Source organism: Bombina bombina, chromosome 6 (assembly GCF_027579735.1).
Source record: "Bombina bombina isolate aBomBom1 chromosome 6, aBomBom1.pri, whole genome shotgun sequence".
NCBI classification, from domain to species: Eukaryota; Metazoa; Chordata; class Amphibia; order Anura; family Bombinatoridae; genus Bombina; species Bombina bombina.
Genome location: NC_069504.1, coordinates 1049076078 through 1049100633, shown reverse-complemented (window position 1 = coordinate 1049100633; position 24556 = coordinate 1049076078). Strand labels below are relative to the sequence as shown.

Genomic DNA, 24556 nt, shown 5'->3' with positions numbered 1-24556 from the left:
TATATATATATATATACACACATATATATATATATATATATATATATATATATATATATATATATACACACTCTCTCCAAGAAGCAGGCAGCTCACTGGTCTTTGCAGTAAAACTAGAATTTATTACATCAGTTTAAAAAACAAACGTTTCGGCACTGCATTGTGCCTTTGTCAATGTTACACAACAAAAAGTACAAGGACAGAGTGCACCCAAGCACCCAGGACCAGTTAACATACATTTAAAACAAACCCCCTTAAATAGAGAATATCCCCACTTAGCCTTTACCGCCATTCCTATTGCATGCTCGTTCAATCACCTAATCCTTACGTCACGCTGACACGCTAGCCGTGCCTAGCGTGATGACGCATAGCACGGCGTTGTCATGACAACGTCTAAGGCATTACGTTGACGTGTAAGCCAGATACCAAGAGATCACCAGGGGATAATCTGCGCATGTTCAGAACAACAGAGTTTCTTGAAGCGCAGCGGTTGCCATAGGCAACCAACGTAATCCAGCCAGCTAATGAGGCAAGAGCCGCTCTGGGTGTTTCATAGTATGTGGCTTAGGCGGAGGCAGTAAGGATGTGTAATCTAATCAGAATTTCATACCCAAATGCACATAAGTCAGTTACCAACTAGATGGTAAACATAATTACATATCCAGAATTACATCACTTATGCTTGTTATGTAATAGGGTAAATAGATCTGAAAGATATGTCACAACCGCAAATACGATATGAAAATGGACCAGAAAAATATGACAAAAGTATATACAGAGGAAATTCATGATCATGTGATTGTTAAATAGAAACTGCCTCAATTAATTAGTGAACATTAATGAATGAACACTAATACATCAATGCTGCTAATCAATCTATCTACCCATCGAACCCATAGGAGTATGGTAGTAACCAGACAGTGAAACTTCCAAGGACCCTCGCTCTCATGTGGTCATTAACTTAAGCACTAATAAAAAGGGCTAAAGTCCAATGTAGTATTGAGTCCTCTTGGGGTCATAGTTCCCAATTTATGTATCCACCTGCTCTCGCATTGGAGTAATTTTTTCCCCTATCACCACCTCTTGGATTTGGTGGAATATGATCAATCAGCATTGATCTGATGCTTGACACCGGGTGTTTAAAGTGTGCACAGTGACGTGCCACCGGTTGGTCCGAGTCACAATTTTTCAGGGCTTCACGAATAGCGTGGCGATGGTTTGCCATCCTGTCGCGGAAGGAGGTTATTGTTTTTCCTATGTATATAAGTGAATATGGGCAAGACAGCATATAGATCACAAAGGTGCTGGTACAACTAAGGCGATGGTTTATTTTAAAACGTTGATTTTTGTGGGGGTGTTGAAAAGTGTCCCCTTTGCACATACTATTGCATGTTGTACAACTCCCACAGGGGAAGCAACCTTTCTTGGACGACTTGAGCCATGTTTCCTTTTTGTAGTGGTCCACAGGATCTGCTTTAACCAGGATATCCCTCAAATTCCTTGCTCTGCGGTAGACCACCCTTGGAGCGGTCATCTTCTGAAAGGGTAACAAGGGATCTGTGCCCACCACCGGCCAGTGGCGACGTCCTGCATTGGATAGACGTTCACATCCAGGTGTGTACGTGGTAATTAAATTCAGTTGTTCAGACTTATCCTTTTTAGGAACCCTGGTGTCTCGTGAAGTGTCCGTGCACAACAATTTCTCCTGTATTTCGCAGATGTCTGTCATGGGATAACCCCTTTTGTTCAATTTGATGCCCATTTCTTTTACTTGGGTCACTTGTGAATGTGTCTCACTGTTATTTCTCAGTGCCCTAGTGAGTTGGGAGGTGAGAATACCCTTTTTCTGGTGTCCAGGGTGAAAACTACTGGCGTGCAACAGAGAGTTGCGATCCGTGGGCTTAGAGTACAATTTAGTACCAAAACGCCAACCACCAGAGTCATTCACCTTGAACAAATTGAGGTCCAGAAAATTAACATTGTCTGTACTAAATTCAAGCTTAAAACGAATAGGGCTGGCCATGAGGTTCAAATGCGACACCCACTCACGCAAAGACACTGCATCACCTCTCCATATTAGGAGAACATCATCGATGTAGCGGGTGTAAAAAGTCACCTGTGGATGTTCTTCCATGACTATTTTTTGAAGAGGGGCGTGCGTTAAAGCTACTAGTGGGGCTGTATAAATATTGCTGTTGGTTCATATAAACACTTACATGGAGAATAGTTGCTTGTTTTCATTAATAAATAAGGAGCAGATACTAATCCAAATTGAGAAATGTATCTTTCCATCTCTTCAGCTCACCCATGAAGAACCACAAAAAAACAAAAACACCGATTGATTTAAACGTTCAGATGTGCTTCTCTAAAGGTGAACTGAGAAGAGCCCATAGGAGAATTACCCAGAGAATTCTCCTTGCGCTTGATAAATTTTGCTCCTAAGGTATTTTAAACCTAAATAACCAAAGAGCATAATATCAATACGACCTCCTTGTTCAGCATGAAAGAAACAATTTGGGTTAAGTATCCCTTTAAGTCTAAGATATGTTTTAATCCTTACCTAAAGGGGCATGAAACCAAATTGGTCTTCAATGGTTTAGATAGTTAACACCTTTACTACCCATTCCCCAGCTCTAAATAACCAGCATTGTTGAATTAATATAGTTTATAACCTCTTAAATTGCCTATTTATAAGCACCTTCAGGCTGCTCTTATCTCAGTTCATGTGTGCCATATATACATTGTGCTCACTCCTGTGGAGCTATGCAGGAACCAGCACTAACTGGCCATAACTCTGATTACCTTGTATCTAATACCTAATATTTCTGCATACAGTCCCCTTATCTCAGTGCTTTTTACAAACTTGCATTTTAAAGTATATTAATATAAAAGTGTTAGTTATGCAAAACTGGGGAATGGGCAATATAGGAATTATCAATATTTTTAAACAAGATATTTTTTATGTACACTGTCCCTTTAAGATAGGACTTCTTAGATAATGTCACTAGAACAGAGAGCTTTAGATTCCCAAGCTCTCTATCAGTACTGCAAGGTCCAAACAATTTTATAAAGGCAAATTTTAGATTGAGAACTGTTTATATAGATAAGCCCTAGATCAATATATAAAGCTGCAGTTATGTAAAAATGCTTTTTTAACAATGTTATACACTTGCAAGTGCAATATATGGCAGGAGCATTTGCCGCCATATAGTGCCCCAGATACGTGCAAATTACCTACCTAAGTATGCTCTTCAACCAAGAAGACCATAAGAACAAAGCAAATTTGATAATAGAAGTAAATGAGAAACTTTATAAAAATTGCACGCTCCATCTGAATCCTGATAAAAGGGACATATAACCCCAAACATTCCCCTAACTCCCAACAATAAAACAAATTTCAATCCACATAAAAGCCTATTCAATTTATACATGCAAGGGTGTTAATAATTGTGCACATATATATCTGTGTCCAAATATTTTTACTATATTCAGTTATTTTCCCCACATAAGAGTACACAGACTAAAGTGGAACTAATCAGGAAATAAAATATATATATATATATATATATATATACACACACCAATCACTACCAGTTATATTGTGCACAACAGATCTGCTTTTGCTTAGATAAGAAAATTCACCTGCTCTTCATATGTAGATTTGTACTGCTCCAGCCTTTTAAGCAGATCTTCATGTTCTTCATCAAACTCGGCAATCTTCTTACGGTAATATTCCAATAACTCTCGGGATGGGCGCAGGTATGCCAGGCGTTCATTAATTGGAGGAAGTGGGGTGGAAGCACCTATCTTTGGGGTATGGCAGGAAGAAAGAGAAGAGTCCTGTGGGGAGGATGGTTTGTAGCTGAAAGAGAAAAAAAAGGATGTCAAGATAAACCTGATAAATTCATTTCTTTCATATTGGCAAGAGTCCATGAGCTAGTGACATATGGGATATACAATCCTACCAGGAGGGGCAAAGTTTCTCAAACCTCAAAATGCCTATAAATACACCCCTCACCAAAACCACAATTCAGTTTAACGAATAGCCAAGTAGTGGGGTGATAAAGAAAGGAGTAAAAAGCATCAACAAAGGAATTTGGAAATAATTGTGCTTTATACAAAAAAATCATAACCACCATAAAAAGGGTGGGTCTCATGGACTCTTGCCAATATGACAGAAATGAATTTATCAGGTAAGTTTACATAAATTATGTTTTCTTTCATGTAATTGGCAAGAGTCCATGAGCTAGTGACGTATGGGATAGCAATACCCAAGATGTGGAACTCCACGCAAGAGTCACTAGAGAGGGAGGGATAAAATAAAAACAGCCATTTCAGCTGAAAATAAATAATCCACAACCCAAAATATAACTTTATTCTCATAAATGAAAGGAAAAAACTTAAATCAGAAACAGAAGAATCAAACTGAAACAGCTGCCTGAAGAACTTTTCTACCAAAAACTGCTTCCGAAGAAGTAAATACATCAAAATGGTAGAATTTAGTAAATGTATGCAAAGAAGACCAAGTTGCAGCTTTGCAAATCTGATCAACTGAAGCTTCATTCTTAAAAACCCAGGAAGTGGAGACTGATCTAGTAGAATGAGCTGTAATTCTCTGAGGCGGGGCTTGACCCAACTCAAAATAAGCTTGATGAATCAAAAGCTTTAACCACAAAGCCAAGGAAATGGCAGAAGCCTTCTGACCTTTCCGGGAACCAGAAAAGACAACAAATAGACTACAAGTCTTCCTGAAATCTAGTAGCTTCAACATAATATTTCAGAGCTCTCACCACATCCAAAGAATGTAAAGATCTGTCCAAAAAATTCTTAGGATTAGGACACAAGGAAGGGACAACCATTTCTCTATTAATGTTGTTAGAATTCACAACCTTAGGTAAGAATTTAAATGAAGTCCGCAAAACTGCCTTATCCTGATGAAAAATCAGAAAAGGAGATTCACAAGAGAGAGCGGATAATTCAGAAACTCTTCTAGCAGAAGAGATGGCCAAAAGGAACAACACTTTCCAAGAAAGTATTTTAATGTGCAAAGAATGCATAGGCTCAAATGGAGGAGCCTGTAAAGCCTTCAAAAACAAATTAAGACTCCAAGGAGAAGAAATTGATTTAATGACAGGCTTGATACGAACCAAAGCCTGCACAAAACAATGAATATCAGTAAGTTTAGCAATCTTTCTGTGAAATAAGACAGAAAGAGCAGAGATATGTCCTTACAAGGAACTTGCAGACAAACCTTTAGTCAAACCATCCTGATTTAAAATTCTAAAAGAATGCCAAGAAAATTTATGAGGGGGAACACCATGAAATTTAAGTCTTCCAAACTCGATAATAAATCTTTCTAGAAACAGATTTACGAGCCTGCAACATAGTATTAATCACAGATTCAGAAAAACCTCTATGACTAAGCACTAAGCGTTCAATTTCCATACCTTCAAATTTAATGATTTGAGATCCTGATGGAAAAACGGACCTTGAGATAGAAGGTCCAGCCTTAATGGAAGTGGCCAAGATTGGCAACTGGACATCCGAACAAGATCCGTATACCAAAACCTGTGAGGCCATGCTGGAGCCACCAGCAGCACAAACGATTGCTCCATGATGATTTTGGAAATCCCTCTTGGAAGAAGAACTAGAGGCGGGAAAATATAAGCAGGTTGATAACACCAAGGAAGTGTCAATGCATCCACTGCTTCCGCCTGAGGATCCCTGGACCTGGACAGGTACCTGGGAAGTTTCTTGTTTAGATAAGATGCCATCAGATCCATTTCTGGAAGCCCCCACATCTTAACAAGTTGAGAAAACACATCTGGGTGGAGAGACCATTCTCCCGGATGTAAAGTCTGACGACTGAGATAATCTGCTTCCCAATTGTCTATACCTGGGATATGAACCACAGAAATTAGACAGGAGCTGGATTCCCCCCAAACAAGTATCCGAGATACTTCTTTCATAGCTTGAGGACTGCGAGTCACACACTGATGAATGACATATGCCACAGTTGTGATATTGTCTGTCTGAAAACAAATTAACTGTTCTCTCTTCAACAGAGGCCAAAACTGAAGAGCCCTGAGAATCGCACGGAGTGCCAAAATATTTATTGGTAATCTCGCCTCTTGAGATTTCCAAACCTCTTGTGCTATCAGAGATCCCCAAACAGCTCCCCAACCTGAAAGACTTGCATCTGTTGTGATCACAGTCCAGGTTGGACGAACGAAAGAGGCCCCTAGAACAATACGATGTTGATCTAACCACCAAGTCAGAGATAGTCGAACATTGGGATTTAAGGATATTAATTGTGATATCCTTGTATAATCCCTGCACCATTGGTTCAGCATACAAAGCTGGAGAGGTCTCATATGAAAACGAACAAAGGGGATCGTGTCCGATGCTGCAGTCATGAGACCTAAAACTTCCATGCACATAGCTACTGAAGGGAATGACTGAGACTGAAGGCTGCAACCAATTTCAAACGTCTCTTGTCTGTTAGAGACAGAGTCATGGACACTGAATCTATCTGGAAACATAAAAAGGTTACCCTTGTCTGAGGAATCAAAGCACTTTTTGTTAAATTGATCCTCCAACCATGTCTTTGAAGAAACAACACTAGTTGATTCGTGTGAGATTCTGCAGAACGTAAAGACTGAGCAAGTACCAGGATATCGTCCAAATAAGGAAACACCGCAATACCCCGCCCTCTAATTAAAGGGAGTAGGGCACCGAGAACCTTTGAAAAGATTCTTGGAGCTGTCGCTAGGCCAAAAGGAAAAGCAACAAATTGGTAATGCTGGTCTAGAAAAGAGAATCTCAGGAACTGATAGTGATCTGGATGAATCGGAATATGAAGATATGCATCCTGTAAGTCTATTGTGGACATATAATGCCCTTGCTGAAAAAAAAAGGCATAATAGTCCATATAGTCACCATTTTGAAAGTTGGTACTCTTACATATAGATTCAAAATGTTTAGATCCAAAACTGGTCTGAATTAATTTTCTCTTTCTTTGGGACAATGAATAGAATAGATTTGAATAAAACCCCAGACCCTGTTCCTGAAATGGAACTGGCATGATTACCCCTGATAACTCCAGGTCTGAAACACACTTCAGGAAAGCCTGAGCCTTTAGTGGGTTTGCTGGGATTCGCGAGAGAAAAAAATCTTCTCACAGACGGTCTTACTCTGAATCCTATTCTGTACCCCTGAGAGACAATATTCTGAATCCATTGATTTTGAACCGAATTGGTCCAAACATCTTTGAAAAATCTTAATCTGCCCCCTACCAGCTGAGCTGGAATGAGGGCCGCACCTTCATGCGGACTTGGGGGCTGGCTTTGATCTCTTAAATGGCTTGGATTTATTCCAATTTGAGGAAGGCTTCCAATTGGAGACAGATTCCTTGGGGGAAGGATTAGGTTTCTGTTCCTTGAAAGGGACAGTCAAGTATAAATTAAACTTTCATTATTCAGATAGGACTTTTAATTTTAATTGACTTCCCAATTTACTTTTATCATCAAATTTGCTTTATTCTCTTGGTATTCTTACTTTAAACTAAACCTAGGTAGGCTCATATGCTAATTTCTAAGCCTTTGAGGGCTGCCTCTTATCACATGCTTTTTAAATCTCTTTTGAACACAAAGAGACAGAAAGTACACGTGGGCTATATAGATAACACTGTGTTCAGGCACAGAAAGTTATTTAAGATCTAGCACAATACAATGCTAAATTTAAGACAATAGATAATAAACAGTCACAGTCATGTGATCAGGGGGCTGGAAGAAGGTTCCTAGATACAAGGTAATCACAAAGGTCAAAAGTACATTAATATAACTGTGTTGGTTATGCAAAACTGGGGAATGAGTAATAAAGGGATTATCTATATTTTAAAACAATAACAATTCTATGGTTGACTGTCCCTTTAATTAAACTCCCTTCCCACAGTGACAGTTGAAATTATTGAATCCAACTGAGAACCAAATAACTTATTACATTGGAAAGAAAGAGATAGCAATCTGGACTTAGAAGTCATGTCAGCATTCCAAGATTTAAGCCACAAAGCTCTTCTAGCTAAAATAGCTAAAGACATAGATTTAACATCAATTTTGATATCAAAAATGTCATCACAAATAAAATTATTAGCATGTTGAATCAAGTTTACAATGCTAGACAATTCAGGATCCAATACTTGTTAAAGTTTCCAACCAAAAAGTTGAAGCAGCTGCAACATCAGCCAAAGAAATTGCAGGCCTGAGAAGATGACCTAAATATAAATAGGCTTTCCTTAGATAAAATTCAAGTTTCCTATCTAAAGGATCTTTAAAAGAAGTACTATCTTCCGTAGGAATAGTAGTATGTTTAGCAAGAGTAGAGATAGCCCCATCAACTTTGGGGATTTTCCCCCAAAACTCTAAAGTAACTACTGGCAAAGGATACAATTTTTTTAAACCTTGAAGATGGAATAAAAGTACCACCAGGCCTATTTCATTCCTTAGAAATCATATCAGAAATAACATCAGGAACTGGAAAAACCTCTGGAATAACCACAGGAAGTTTACTAGTTTTAATATCAAGAGGACTAGTTTCCTCCATATCCAATGTAATCAACACTTCTTTTAACAAAGAACAAATATACTCCATTTTAAATAAATAAGAAGATTTGTCAGTGTCAATATCTGAGGTAGGATCTTCTGAACCAGATAGATCCTCATCAGAGCAGGATAATTCAGCATGTTGCCCGTCATTTGAAATTTCATCAACTTTATGTGAAGTTTTAAAAGACCTTTTAGGTTTATTAGAAGGCGGGATGGAAAGCCTTCTGAATAGAATCAGAAATAAATTATTTTAAATTTACAGGTATATCTTGTGCATTAGATGTTGAGGGAACAGCAACAGGTAATGAACTACTACTGATGGATACACTCTCTGCATGTAAAAGTTTATCATGGCAATTATTACAAACCACAGCTGGAGATATAACCTCCACAAGTTTACAACAAATGCACTTAGCTTTGGTAGAACTGTTATCAGGCAGCAGGGTTCCAACAGTGATTTCTGAGACAGGATCAGATTGAGACATCTTGCAAATGTAAGAGAAAAAACAGCATATAAAGCAAAATGATCAATTTCCTTATATGGCAGTTTCAGGAATGGGACAAAATGCAAAGAGCATAGTCCTCTGATAGAGAAAAAAGGCAAGAGGCATATAGGAATGGGGTCTCAAATAAAGAAAATATGACACACTCGCGTCACAGAAGACGCAACCTTGTGAAGGACTCACGCCGGAAATGACGAATTTGCGCCAACTAACGTAATTTTGCGCCAAAAAAATCTTGCGCCAAGAATGGCGCAATATACTTTGGCATTTTGCACCCTCATGAGCCTAGCTTTGCCCGCAAATTTAAAAGACAGTCAATTGAAAAAGAGACTATACCCCAGGTAAGTAAATACATTTTTCCGAAAAAATGCATTTCCCAAATATGAAACTGACAGTCTGCAAAAGGAAATATACTGAAAACCTGAATCATGGCAAATATAAGTACAATACATATATTTAGAACTTTATAAAAATACATAAAGTGCCAAACCATAGCTGAGAGTGTCTTAAGTAATGAAAACATACTTACCAAAAGACACCCATCCACATATAGCAGATAGCCAAATTAGTACTGAAACGGTTATCAGTAGAGGTAATGGAATATGAGAGTATATTGTCGATCTGAAAAGGGAGGTAGGAGATGAATCTCTACGACCGATAACAGAGAACCTATGAAATAGATCTCCCACAAGGAAAACCATTGCATTCAATAGGTGATACTCCCTTCACATCTCTCTGACATTCACTGTACTCTAAGAGGAAATCGGGCTTCAAAATGCTGAGAAGCGCATATCAACGTAGAAATCTAGCACAGACTTACTTCATTACCTCCATAGGAGGCAAAGTTTGCAAAACTGAATTGTGGGTGTGCTGAGGGGTGTATTTATAGGCATTTTGTGGTTTGGGAAACTTTGCCCCTCCTGGTAGGATTGTATATCCCATACGTCACTAGCTCATGCCAATTACATAAAAGAAAAAAAGTATTTTACTTTTTAGCATCAAATTTATTTAAATGCTATACATTGTGCAAAAACTACTGCTGTACATTAGAGGGCCAGTAAACCTAGGAAATAATATTATATAATTCTGCACATAGTGCAGAATTATATAACATTAGCTTAGCTCCAGATTTCTTAAGTGAATAGTTAAATAGATACCACGCAAAGAAAACAGAACGCCACTCCTGGCTCTACTGAGCGGGTCCGATTTCTTCTGCTAAGCGCATCACGGACACGCTGTCTATTCACAGCGTGCCCGATCGCGCTATTAAAATCAATGTAGCTTGCTCCCGCTCTGGTCTGGTAGCGAGTTACATTGATTTTAATAGTGCAATTGAGCCAGCTGTGATTAGACAGTGTGCCCAGATGCGCTTAGGAGAAGAAAACGGACCCGCTCAGTAGAGCCAAGAGCGGCGTTCTGTTTTCTTTGTGTGATAACATACATACATACACACACACACACACACACACACGTTATACACGAATATCCCCTGTGAGAAAGGCATTGAGGCTTGGTATGGAGGATGGTGTTAGGTTTATATTAAACCATATTTACTTCAGCTTTGATAACTCTTTAGACAGATACAGGGGACTGCCATGGGCACTTCCATGGCTCCCTCTTATGCCAATATTTATAATGGCATGTTTCAAAGATCGAATGATCTGAGAGAATAATCAGTTTGCAGAGAATATCATCAAGTATTTCAGATACATTGATGATATCATTATTTGGCAGGAAAATGTGGAATCAGTTGTAAATTTTGTCAAACATTAATAACAACAAGTTCAATTTAGCTTTAATTCTCTTTAAAACCCCTCCCACCTCACTAGCAACTGACGTACAGCCAAGCCAAAAAAATTAGAAATAGAATTAAAGGGACACTCAAGTCAAAATTAAATTTTGATTATTCAGATAGAGCATGCAATTTTACACAACTTTCTAATTTACTTTCATTAACAAAATGTGCACAGTCTTTTATATTTAAACTTTTTAAGTCACCAGCTCCTACTGAGCATGTGCAAGAATTCACAGAATAAACATGTAAGCATTTGTGATTGGCTGATGGATGTCACATGGTACGTGTATGCATCTGTGATTGGCTGATGGCTGTCACATGGTACAGGAGGAGTGGAAATAGACATAACTTTTAAAATTGTCAGAAAAAAATAAATAAAACAACTACTCATTTGAAGTTCAGACTAAGTGCTATTGCATTGTCTTGTTATCTTGCATTTGTTGATTATGCAAATCTACTGTGTTGACTGGTCCTTTAAGAGCAAACAAACAGGGAGTAGAGAAAAAAAAACAGCAGCCGAAAAACACAGGGTGGGGTATCGAGGACTCTAATCACCATGAAACAAATGTATTTATCAGGTAAGCATAAATTATGTTTTCTTTCATACAGGTGGTGAGAGTACACGCTCAATTACCCCTAAGAACTAATACCCTAGCAGTGCAAAAAAAAAAATTAACTGAAAAACTAAAATCCCAATAAAACCCAAAAAAGGACAAAAAACATCCAATTAATAAATAACCATCACCCTGAATTAACTACCTGAAGGACTTTAGATACTAAAGGCTGCCTCAGAAGAAGCAAAAACACCAAAAATGGTAGAAATTAAGAAAAAATAGCTACCTTGCAAAGTTGGATAACTTTAGCCTCATTCCTAAAATGCCAAGAAATGGCAATCAATCTAATAGTATGAGCAGTAATCCTTAAAAGTTTGTCTGAAAACTATAGTAGCATTAATATAATACTTTGATGCCTAAACAACAAATTCCTGTCCGATACAGACAGGAGATACAACACTAGGAAAGAAAACCAATCTAGTCCTAAGAAACTGCATTATCCTTAACAAATATGATAAAGAAGATCACATAAAAGAGCAGATAACTCAAAAAAACTCTTTGTAGCACAGACTCCAAAAAGAGAGGCCTGCAAAACCAAAATAAGACTCCCAAGAAGGAGGAAATTGGTTAATAATAGAATTAATTCTAGCCAAAATTAGAAAAGCTATGAATATCTGAAAGATTAGCAATCTTCCAAAGGGAAAGAACTGAAATCTGACCCTTCAAAAAGAACTGGTGGATAAACCCATTTCCAAACCGTCCTCCAAAAACACCCAGGAATTCTAAATAATGTCAAGAAAAAACACAATTTATGCTTACCTGATAAATTTATTTCTCTTGTGGTGTATCCAGTCCACGGATCATCCATTACTTGTGGGATATTCTCATTCCCAACAGGAAGTTGCAAGAGGACACCTACAGCAGAGCTGTAATATAGCTCCTCCCCTAACTGTCATAGCCAGTCATTCGACCGAAAACAAGCCGAGAAAGGAGGAACCATAGGGTGTAGTGGTTACTGTAGTTTAAATTTAAAAATTACCTGCCTTAAAATGACAGGGCGGGCCGTGGACTGGATACACCACAAGAGAAATAAATTTATCAGGTAAGCATAAATTGTGTTTTCTCTTGTAAGGTGTATCCAGTCCACGGATCATCCATTACTTGTGGGATACCAATACCAAAGCTAAAGTACACGGATGAAGGGAGGGACAAGGCAGGTACCACTGCCTGTAAAACTTTTCTCCCAAATATAGCTTCCGAAGAAGCAAAAGTATCAAATTTGTAAAATTTTGAAAAAGTATGAAGCGAAGACCAAGTCGCCGCCTTGCAAATCTGTTCAACAGAAGCCTCATTTTTAAAGGCCCAAGTGGAAGCCACAGCTCTAGTGGAATGAGCTGTAATCCTTTCAGGAGGCTGCTGTCCAGCAGTCTCATAGGCTAAGCGGATTAAGCTTCTTAGCCAAAAAGAAAAAGAGGTTGCCAAAGCCTTTTGACCTCTCCTCTGTCCAGAGTAGACAACAAACAAAGCAGATGTTTGACGAAAATCTTTAGTAGCTTGTAAGTAAAACTTTAAAGCACAGACCACGTCCAGATTGTGTAACACAAGGATGGAACCACAATCTCTTGATTGATATTCTTGTTAGATACCACCTTAGGTAAGAACCCAGGTTTGGTATGCAGGACTACCTTATCCGTATGAAAAATCAGATAAGGAGAATCACATTGTAAGGCAGATAGCTCAGAGACTCTACGAGCCGAGGAAATAGCTACCAAAAAAAAAGAACTTTCCAAGATAAAAGTTTGATATCTATGGAATGAAGAGGCTCAAACGGAACTCCTTGAAGAACCTTAAGAACCAAGTTTAAGCTCCATGGTGGAGCAACAGGTTTAAACACAGGCTTGATTCAAACTAAAGCCTGACAAAATGCCTGAACGTCTGGAACATCTGCCAGACGCTAGTGCAAAAGAATAGACAGAGCAAAAATCTGTCCCTTTAAGAAACTAGCTGACAATCCTTTTTCCAAACCTTCTTGGAGAAAAGATAAAATCCTAGGAATCCTGACCTTACTCCATGAGTAACCCTTGGATTCACACCAATAAAGATATCTACGCCATACCTTATGGTAAATTTTCCTGGTGACAGGCTTTCGTGCCTGTATTAAGGTATCAATAACTGACTCTGAGAAGCCACGCTTTGATAAAATCAAGCATTCAATCTCCAGGCAGTCAGCCTCAGAGAAATTAGATTTGGATGTTTGAAAGGACCCTGAAGTAGAAGGTCCTGTCTCAGAGGCAGAGACCATGGAGGAAAGGATGACATGTCCACTAGATCTGCATACCAGGTCCTGCGTGGCCACGCAGGTGCTATCAGAATCACTGATGCTCTCTTCTGCTTGATCTTGGCAATCAGTCGAGGGAGCAGAGGAAACGGTGGAAACACATAAGCCAGGTTGAAAGATCAGGGCGCTGCTAGAGCATCTATCAGTGTCGCCTTGGGATCCCTGGATCCGTAACACGGAAGCTTGGCGTTCTGGCGAGACGTCATGAGATCCAGTTCTGGTTTGCCCCAACGGAGAATCAGTTGTGCAAATACCTCCGGATGGAGTTCCCACTCTCCCGGATGAAAAGTCTGACGACTTAGAAAATCCGCCTCCCAGTGCTCTACACCTGGGATATGGATAGCCGATAGGTGGCAAGAGTGAATCTCTGCCCAGTGAATTATTTTTGAAACTTCTAACATCTCTAGGGAACTTCTTGTTCCCCCTCGATGGTTGATGTAAGCTACAGTCGTGATGTTGACCGACTGAAATCTGATGTACCTCAGAGTTGCTAACTGAGGCCAAACCTGAAGAGCCTTGAATATCGCTCTTAGTTCCAGAATATTTATTGGAAGGAGAGACTCCTCCTGAGTCCACGATCCCTGAGCCTTCAGGGATTTCCAGACTGCACCCCAACCTAGAAGGCTGGCATTTGTTGTTACAATAGTCCAATCTGGCCTGCGAAGGTCATACCTTTGGACAGATGGACCCGAGATAGCCACCAGGGAAGAGGATCCCTGGTCTCTTGGTCCAGATTCAGTTGAGGGGCAAAATCTGGGTAATCCCTGCTCCACTGACTGATCCTGCATAGTTGCAGCGGTCTGAGATGTAAGCGTGCAAATGGCACTATGTCCATTGCCGCTACCATTAAGCCGATTACTTCCATACACTGAGCCACCAAAGGGCGCGGAATGGAATGAAGAACCCGACAGGAATTTAGTAGCTTTGATAACCTGGACTCCGTCAAGGTAAATTTTCATTTCTACAGAATCTATCTAGTTTCCCTAGAAAGGAAACTCTTGTGAGTGGGGATAGAGAACACTTTTCCTCGTTCACTTTCCACCCATGCGACCTCAGAAATGCCAGTACTACGTCCGTATGAGACTTGCTCATTTGGAAGTTTGACGCCTGTATCAGGATGTCGTCTAAATAAGGGGCTACTGCTATGCCCCGCGGCCTTAGGACCGCCAAAAGCGACCCTAGAACCTTTGTAAAGATTCTTGGGGCTGTAGCTAATCCAAAGGGAAGAGCTACAACTGGTAATGTCTGTCTTGAAAGGCAAACCTGAGAAACCGATTATGATCTTTGTGTATCGGAATGTGAAGATAAGCATCCTTTAGATCCACTGTAGTCATATATTGACCCTCCTGGATCAGTGGTAGGATGGTACGAATAGTTTCCATCTTGAACGACGGAACTTTGAGGAATTTGTTTAAGATCTTTAGATCCAAAATCGGTCTGAAGGTTCCCTCTTTTTTGGGAACCACAAACAGATTTGAGTAAAAACCCTGTTCCTGTTCCTCCTTTGGAACTGGATGGATCACTCCCATAACTAGGAGGTCTCGTACACAGTGTAAGAATGCCTCACTCTTTATCTGGTTTGCAGATAATTGTGAAAGGTGAAATCTCCCTTTTGGGGGGGAAGCTTTGAAGTCCAGAAGATATCCCTGGGATATACTTTCCAACGCCCAGGGATCCTGAACATCTCTTGCCCACGCCTGGGCGAAGAGTGAAAGTCTGCCCCCTACTAGATCCGTTACCGGATAGGGGGTTGTTCCTTCATGCTGTCTTAGAGGCAGCAGCAGGCTTTTTGACCTGCTTACCTTTTTTCCAGGTCTGGTTTGGTCTCCAGACAGTCTTGGATTGAGCAAAAGTTCCCTCTTGTTTATTATTAGAGGAAGTTGATGCCGCACCTGCCTTGAAGTTTCGAAAGGCACGAAAATTAGACTGTTTGGCCCTAGATTTGGACCTGTCCTGAGGAAGGGCACAACCTTTTCCTCCCGTGATATCAGCAATAATCTCCTTCAAACCAGGCCCGAATAGGGTCTGCCCCTTGAAGGGAATGTTAAGTAGCTTAGATTTTAAAGTCACGTCAGCTGACCATGATTTAAGCCATAGTGCTCTGCGCGCCTGTATAGCAAAACCAGAATTCTTAGCTGTTAGTTTAGTCAAATGAACAATGGCATCAGAAATAAAATAATTGGCTAGCTTAAGTGCTCTAAGTTTGCCAAGTATGTCATCCAATGGAGTCTCTACCTGTAAAGCCTCTTCCAGAGACTCAAACCAGTACGCCGCAGCAGCAGTGACAGGTGCAATGCATGCAATGGGCTGTAGGATAAAACCTTGTTGAATAAATATTTTCTTAAGGTAACCTAATTTTTTATCCATTGGCTCTAAAAAAGCACAACTGTCCTCGACAGGGATAGCAGTACGCTTTGCTAGAGTAGAAACTGCTTCCTCCACCTTAGGGACTGTCTGCCATAAGTCCCGTGTGGTGGTGTCTATTGGAAAACATTTTTCTAAAAATAGGAGGGGAAGAGAACGGCACACCTGGTCTATCCCATTCCTTATTAATAATTTCTGTAAACCTTTTAGGTATTGGAAAAACATCAGTACACACCGGCACTGCAAAGCATTTATCCAGTCTACAAAATTTCTCTGGCACTGCAATGGTATCACAGTCATTCAGAGCAGCTAAAACCTCCCTAAGTAACACGCGGAGGTGTTCAAGCTTAAATTTAAATGTAGAAATATTAGAATCGGGTATCTTTCCTGAGTCATTAACATCACCCACTGACTGAAGCTCTCCTTCCTCAGCTTCTGCATATTGTGAGGCAGTATCAGACATGGTTCTTAAAGTGTCAGTATGCTCTGCATTTTGTCTCACCCCAGAGCTATCTCGCTAACCTCTAAGTTCAGGTAGTCTGGCTAATACTGCTGACAGTGTATTATCCATAACTGCCGCCATGTCTTGTAAAGTAAACGCTATGGGCGCCCTTGATGTACTTGGCGCCATTTCAGCGTGAGTCCCTTGGGCGGGAGTCAAAGGGTCTGACACCTGGGGAGAGTTAGTCGGCATAACTTTCCCCTCGTCAGATTCCTCTGGTGATAATTTTTTTAAAAACAGAATATGATCTTTATTGCATAAAATGAAATCAGTACATTTGGTACACATTCTAAGAGGGAGTTCCACCATGGCTTTTAAACATAATGAACAAGGAGTTTCTTCTATGTCAGACATGTTTATACAGACTAGCAATGAGACTAGCAAGCTTGGAAAACACTTTAAATCAAGTTAACAAGCAAATATAAAAAACGGTACTGTGCCTTTAAGAGAAACAAATTTTGTCCGAATTTGAAAAAAACAGTGACAAAATGCAGTAAATCAAACGAAATTTTTACAGTGTATGTAATAGGCTAGCAGAGCATTGCATCCACTTGCAAATGGATGATTAACCCCTTAGTTCAAAAAACGGATAAAAAAAACGAAATAGACTTTTTTTTTTTTTTTTACAGTCACAACCAACTGCCACAGCAAGCTGTGGTCCTACCTTCCCCAATAAACGACTTTGGAAAGCCTTTGAGCCCTTTAGAGATGTCCTATAGCATACAGGGGACTCCTGAGGGAAACTGGATGTCACAGTTTGTAATTTTAACTGCACCAACTGTAACTTTTATACTATAACAGTGCAAAGCCTCAGTAAAACTGTTTCTAGTCAAAATTTAAGCCAGCCATGTGGAAAAAACTAGGCCCCAATAAAGTTATATCACCAATGCATATATAAAAACGATTAAACATGCCAGCAAACGTTTTATATTGCAATATCATAAGGGTATTACCCCTGGGAGTAAGCATGATACCAGTCGTTATTAAATCACTGTATTCAGGCTTAACTTACATTAATCCAGTATCAGCAGCATTTTCTAGTGTTTTCCATCTCTAGAAAAAATTATAACTGCACATACCTGATAGCAGAATAAACTGCACGCCATTCTCTCGCTGAAGTTACCTCATCTGTGTAATCCCCTCAGACATATGTGAGAACAGCAATGGATCTTAGTTACAACCTGCTAAGATCATAGAAACCTCAGGCAGATTCTTCTTCTATTTACTGCCTGAGATAAAATAGCACAACTCCGGTACTATTTAAAAATAACAAACTTTTGATTGAAGAAAATAAACTAACTATATTTAACCACTCTCTCCTACAACATCCTAGCTTGTTGAGAGTTGCAAGAGAATGACTGGGTATGACAGTTAGGGGAGGAGCTATATTACATCTCTGCTGTGGGTGTCCTCTTGCAACTTCCTGTTGGGAATGAGAATATCCCACAAGTAATGGATGATCCGTGGACTGGATACACCTTACAAGAGAAACCTATGATCTTCACATCAGGAAATAAAGGTCTTTTAAACCTTATAATAAAACTTCCTGAATACAGGCTCACAAAACTGTACCAGTCTCTCAACAGAATCAGAGAACCCTCTGTGCATAAGAACCATTCATACTATCTCCAGACTTAGAGATTTGAGATCTGTATGAAAAGACAAGCCTTAAAAAGGGACAGTCTACAATAGAATTGTTATTATTTTAAGATAGATAATCCCTTTATTACCCATTCCCCAATTTTGCATAACCAAAAGTTATATTAATATACTTTTCACCTCTGTGATTACATTGTATCTAAGCATCTTCTGACAGCCCCCTGATCACATGACTGTCAGCGTGTACGTTTCTTCGTCACCTGACTTGTTCATCCAATCCGATTAGCGGAAAAACGTTGTGCCTCTTGATAAAGGCACAACGTGCCGAAACGCGTAGAGGATTGACTTACAACTTGTGAACTACCAAGTACGATAATTGCACTACATATTTCTGGTCTCTTGAATACGAGAGTGTTTTAAATTTGGAACGTTTTTCCGCTAATCGGATTGGATGAACAAGTCAGGTGACGAAGAAATGTACACGCTGACGGTGAAGACGCTGGAGTCACGCTTGGGAGTGAAGTGAAACTCAGCGTGAAGTGCTCACAGCTGATTGCTCTGTCGAGAGCGTTGTAGCAGAATCGGAGCCGCTCGCAGCCACTAAGTCTGTCAGGTACGTTAACAACATACTCACTATTCCATCATTGAACCTTTTGATTTTTACCTTACTACTGACCGGTCAGCGACTTATATGATTCACCATACTAACTGGAACTTATGAGAATACCCCACTGAGATGACAAATTGGTCTGTATTTGTACTGACATTCCTCCATTCTTAGCAATAGGTTGCAGACTATTAACTTTTATCTACAATATCGACAGTTTTACGGATTTTGACACACTAATTTGGATATAGCAGATTGCCATCTCTTATCCGTTTTTGATACCAGAAATCACTATATAGCTGCAATTACTCTGTCTTTGTGACTTATCTCTTAGACAATTTTTATGATGAAATTTATTTTTATGATGTTATTTATTTAGGAGGTATTTATCACATTTTATTGTCTATTCAGTGATTTATTGATATGGCCACATCTTACTTGTTTTGATTTATTGAGTCATATATTTTAGAGTCTTATAGCACTTTATGAACTTTTAAGCTTTAGATCTTATGTATATCTTATTAAATTGATTGATTTTGGTAATATTAACTAATGGTTAATTCAATTATTTATATATATATATACATACACACACTATAGTTTTTTATATGTCCCTTTTTTAATTGCTTCCCCTTTTTTAGGTCTTATATTTATATATTATATTGATATATATATATATATATATATATATATATATATATATATATATATAGATATAGATATATATATAGATATAGATATATATATATATATATATATATATATATATATATATATATATATATATAGATATATAGATATATATATATATATATATATATATATATATATATATATATATACACACACACACACACACAGGTGGCCCTCGGTTTACAACGGTTCAATTTACACCGTTTCAGAATAACAACCTTTTTTTCCAGTCATGTGACTGCTATTGAAAAGCATTGAGAAGCAGTGCATTTCTTAAAATAGTCAGTAGGTGCAGCTGTCCGCTTGTGTTGCAGCAAAGCCAAGCAAGTTGAAATTAATCAGTTTAACCAGACCTGAGCTATCGAGCAGATAAAAATACAAGTGAAGTCTGTGTTGTGTGATTATTTTATTAGGTTTATAATGCTGTTTAGCAAATGTTTTTGTTCATTTAACTTAGTTTAATTATATATTCTGTGTTGTGTGATTATTTTATTAGGTTTATAATGCTGTTTAGCATTTAAAGTCTTCATTTCAAAGCTTTAAAAATAATGTATTAGGTGTTACTTATGACAATTTTGAGAGGGGCCTGGAACCTATCTCCCTCACTTCCCATTGACTTACATTATAAACTGGGTTTCAATTTACAACGGTTTCGATTTACAACTATTCCTTCTGGAACCTAACCCCGACGTAAACTGAGGGCTACCTGTATATATATATATATATATATTTTTTTTTATTTTTATATTGTGATGAGCTCTGCCTAGTGCGCCACTCTATAACCTACTGTTTCTTAAAAGAAAGAAACAGGATTAGACAGGCAGACACTGGCTTCATACTCCTTAAAACTGTCAAGAAAATATTAATGGAAACTGAATCTGAGAAACAATCTTAGTCTGAGAAACCAGCAAACTCAACCATGATGCTGAAGAAACAACAATTTGAACCCAAAAAATTGCCCAGAAAAAGAAAGACTGCAATACTGAGTCCTGATTGCAGACAAAAGAGTATCCAAGACCTAGGAAAATATTCTGGGAGCTGAACCCAGACCAAATGGTAGAGCAACAAACTAAAAATGCTAGACCAGAAAGATAAACCTAGAAAACAGAGGATGTCCCTAGAAAAAAGGAACATGAAGATAAACATCCCATAAAATTAATATGGACAGACCAGACCGACTGTCACACCACGCTGCTCTAGCCGTTGCTAGGGGCACAGCGTCTCCTTCCCTGCTCGTTGCCTAGGGCTGTTTCGGGTCTGGAGGTGTGCGGTGCCGACGTCATTGCCACACGCTCCTCTCCCTCTCTGATGCCGGTCAGACGCTTGTGGCACGAATCCTACGCCTATGTAAGTGTTCCTTGTACAATCTATCACTGCCCAAGTATAGGTGAAACTTTGTGTGCTCCTGGGTGTGATAGATCGTACTTTTCTTACTGCCTTAGTGTTATACCGCTGCTAAACTCTGCCTGTCTAACTACTCTGCCTCTTAGCCCCTAATTTGCTGGATTGATTATTGCTGCTGAACTCTGCCTGTCTGACTACTCTGCTTATTAACCCCTGTTCTGGATTGCCTCTTTGTTGCCGAACCCTGCCTGCCTGACTATTCTACCACTGTATCTTTAGGATTCCCCAGCCTGGGTTCTTTTACTAATTAGCTTTTTAACTATTTTTACTATACAAGGGAGATGTCCCTTCGTATTTTACTATAGCTCATTTGAGTGTTATATTGATATTGTATAGGTCTTTTTTACGTTTGCGTCACATTGTAATATACATTGTTATAAATGTATTAAATATCTTCTTCCTGTTTTTATGTGTATTACTATTTGTTTGATTTGAGGGGTCATTTTGAGGTTAGCAGGATATTCTCTTGAGCGCTATATCTATTTCCATATTACTTTATTCTAGTGGTTTGCCCTTGGACTGCTTTACTGTTGCCAAATCATGGCCGACTATTCTAGTAGTGTGCCCTTGGACTGTTTTGCCATTCCCAAACCCTGCCTGCCTGACCATTCTAGTGGTTTGTCCTTGGACCTCTCTGCCATTGCCGCTGGGGACTGACCTGCCTGTGGTGAGTGCCGCCTTCCTCATCTTACTAACTTTCTCTGCTCTGGGATATTCCCTATCTTTCCGGCTCGACGCCGGGATAACAAGACTACTGGCCGAGTTCGGTCTGATAGAGGAATATCCCACAAGCATTACATTATACTTGGGCCATGCAGCCAGATGAGGTGGCACAAACTGTTTATCTTAAGGGACAGATGTTGGGAACCCATACCACACAGTTGCAGAATATGGATTCCAAGCTAGAGGCTATTACCGCTCAACTCTCCTTACTAGTTACAGCGAGGGATACCGCTCCTGTTTCACCACCAGTCCCTACTCTGAGTACTGTGACTTCTTCCTCTGCTTCTGGAAGTATACCCCGGATACCATTGCCCGACAAGTATGAAGGTACAACTGATTGGTTTCTAAACCAATACAGGCTGCACTTCCACAATGACCCCCACACCTTTCAGTCTCACCAATCAAGGGCCACCTTTATCATTTTCTTACTGAAAGACAAGGCCCTAGCCTGGGTCTCTCCCCTTTTGGAACAGAACGCTAAACTCCTGCATGATGTTAATGAGTTCATTTCTGCTTTATCTTCTGTGTTTGGGGCTTCTGGCCGTACCTCTGCTGCAGAATATTCTCTCCTGGATCTCCGCCAGGGCAATATAACTGTGGCACAACTTGCCATCGAGGTTCGCACCTTGGCACTTGAAACCACTTGGGATGGCAGTGCTCTCAAGGCAGCTTTTAGGAGGGGTCTGCATGAATGCATCAAAGATGAACTCACTTATAGTGATATTCCTTCTTATTTGGATGACTTTATAATGCTTTGTATCAGTCTGGACTCTCGCTTTCAGGAGAGACAAGCCGAGAGAGACAGAATAAGGAGGGTCCTTACCTCCCGTTTGCCCAGTTTCGGCAGCATTCGCTACTCCTTCAGCAGCTCCAGTTACCTCAGTGGAGGAACCCATGGATCTCTCCTCCTTCAAACCTTCAGTGTCTGAAAGACAGAGAAGGAGTCAGACAATGCTTTTATTGTGGATCTAACTCCCACCAACTAAAGGACTGACATTTGGCCGGGAAAAGCCAATGCTTAGGGGATAACACAGGTGTACCTCTAAGCATGATCTCTACTAAATCCCCTCACTCCTCTCAGATCCTGGTACCTGTTACCCTTACCTTCCTTCAGAATACTGCCCACACTCAAGCCTTCATTGATTCAGGGGCAGCTGGGAACTTCCTGGATCACCGTTTCATGATTCAAGCTGGCTTGCCTCTTCTGCAGAAAAGACATTGTCTCAAAATAACTACTCTGGATGGCACCCCCCTTGGTTCAGGCTTGATCCATTTTGAGTCATTACCCCTGAGCCTGACTGTGGGAGTCCTTCACACGAACAGCTGCAGAGCAAGGTCATTCATTCCCCAGGACAGCCTGTCATCCTTGGCTTCGGGTACACAATCCACAGTTTGACTGGGCTGAGGGACAACTGGCCTCCTGGGGTACCTCCTGCCTTGCTAAAGTCACTGCTCTGCCCCATAACCAGTATACAGACTCCTTCTAACCTTCCTTCAGTATACACAGACTTTGCGTTTGAGAAAAAAGCAGCCAACGTGCTGCCACCCCACCGTCCTTATGACTGCAAGATCGACCTCTTTTCCGGAGCCCCACTTCCTAAAGGAAGGACTTATCTACTCACCAAAGCTGAAACCAAATCCATGGAGGAATACATCCAAGAGAACCTAGCTAAAGGTTTCATTCGTCCTTCCTCCTCTCCTGCTGGGGAAGGCTTCTTTTTTGTGAGTAAAAAGGATGGCGGGCTCAGACCCTGCATCGACTACAGGGCCTTGAGCAACACAACCATCAAGAATCGCTATCCCATACCATTAATCACTGAACTGTATGACTCACTACAGGATGCTCGCTTTTTCACCAAATTTGACTTACGTGGGGCAAACAATCTGATTCGTATCTTTCCAGGCCACAAATGGAAGACTGCCTTCATCACGAGATCTGGGCATTACGAATACCTTGTAATGCCCTTTGGGCTGTGTAATGCCCCTGCATTTGTCAACGATGTCTTCCATGACCTCCTCAACCGCACTGTCATGGTCTATCTGGATGACATCCTTGTTTTCTCTTCCAATTTGGAGGAGCATCATAGACACGTGAGACAGGTGCTTCTACGTTTCAGAGACAATTCTTTGGTAGCCAAGCTAGAAAAATGTGAGTTTAATCAAGTTCAGATCCAATTCCTTGGTTATGTCATCTCGAAGGAGGGTTTTGCCATGGATCCTGCTAAACTCACCGCAGTTCTGGAATGGCCTCAACCTACTTCTCTAAAGGAATTACAGAGGTTCTTGGGGTTCTCCAATTATTACCGCATTTTTTTTTTTTTAAAGAGCTTTATAGAAGTAAAAATGAGAAAGGCAAGAGAAGGTACAACAAAATTAAGACAATCACAAGTATACAATTTCAGAGCATGCCTAAAATACAGTGTCCAGAACATATATATGTTATTTGCCAAAAAGTCAATCAATTTGCTCTGTTATTTTTGCCTTTTCTCCTTTCCTTTCTTCTCTTTCTCATTACCCTATCTCTTAACAGTATTGTCTAGATCAAAATTAGGAATCAGACAATTTTAGTAAAATGTAACAACAGTATAGGTCGGGGGTATGATAATAAGGTCAAGGTCCAAACTGTTAGATTTAGGGCAATGATGTGCAGTAGCCCCCTAAACCTCATGTTATGAAACATCAATCCAATGAGTACCCAGAGGATGGGGGACAAAGGGAAGAAAAAAGGGGGAATAGAAGAACGAGAAGAGGAGAAAGAGAAGGGAGAGGGAGGGGAGGGAGGAGAGGAGAAAAAAAAAATAAAAAAAATATATATAAATAAATAAATAAATAAATAAAAACCCATGCCCGCACCCCGGCGAGGGTTGAAAC

General features: G+C 39.8%; 1 protein-coding gene across 1 annotated transcript in view; it reads right to left on the bottom strand.

Annotated features, from left to right (window-relative positions):
- CCDC77 (coiled-coil domain containing 77) overlaps positions 1–24556 on the bottom strand; it is a 133886-nt gene that overhangs the window by 95297 nt on the left and 14033 nt on the right. Inside the window, exon 3 of the mRNA XM_053718827.1 lies at positions 3643–3862. Within this exon, the coding sequence (XP_053574802.1) occupies positions 3643–3862 (220 nt within the window). The remainder of the gene's footprint in view (positions 1–3642; positions 3863–24556) is intronic.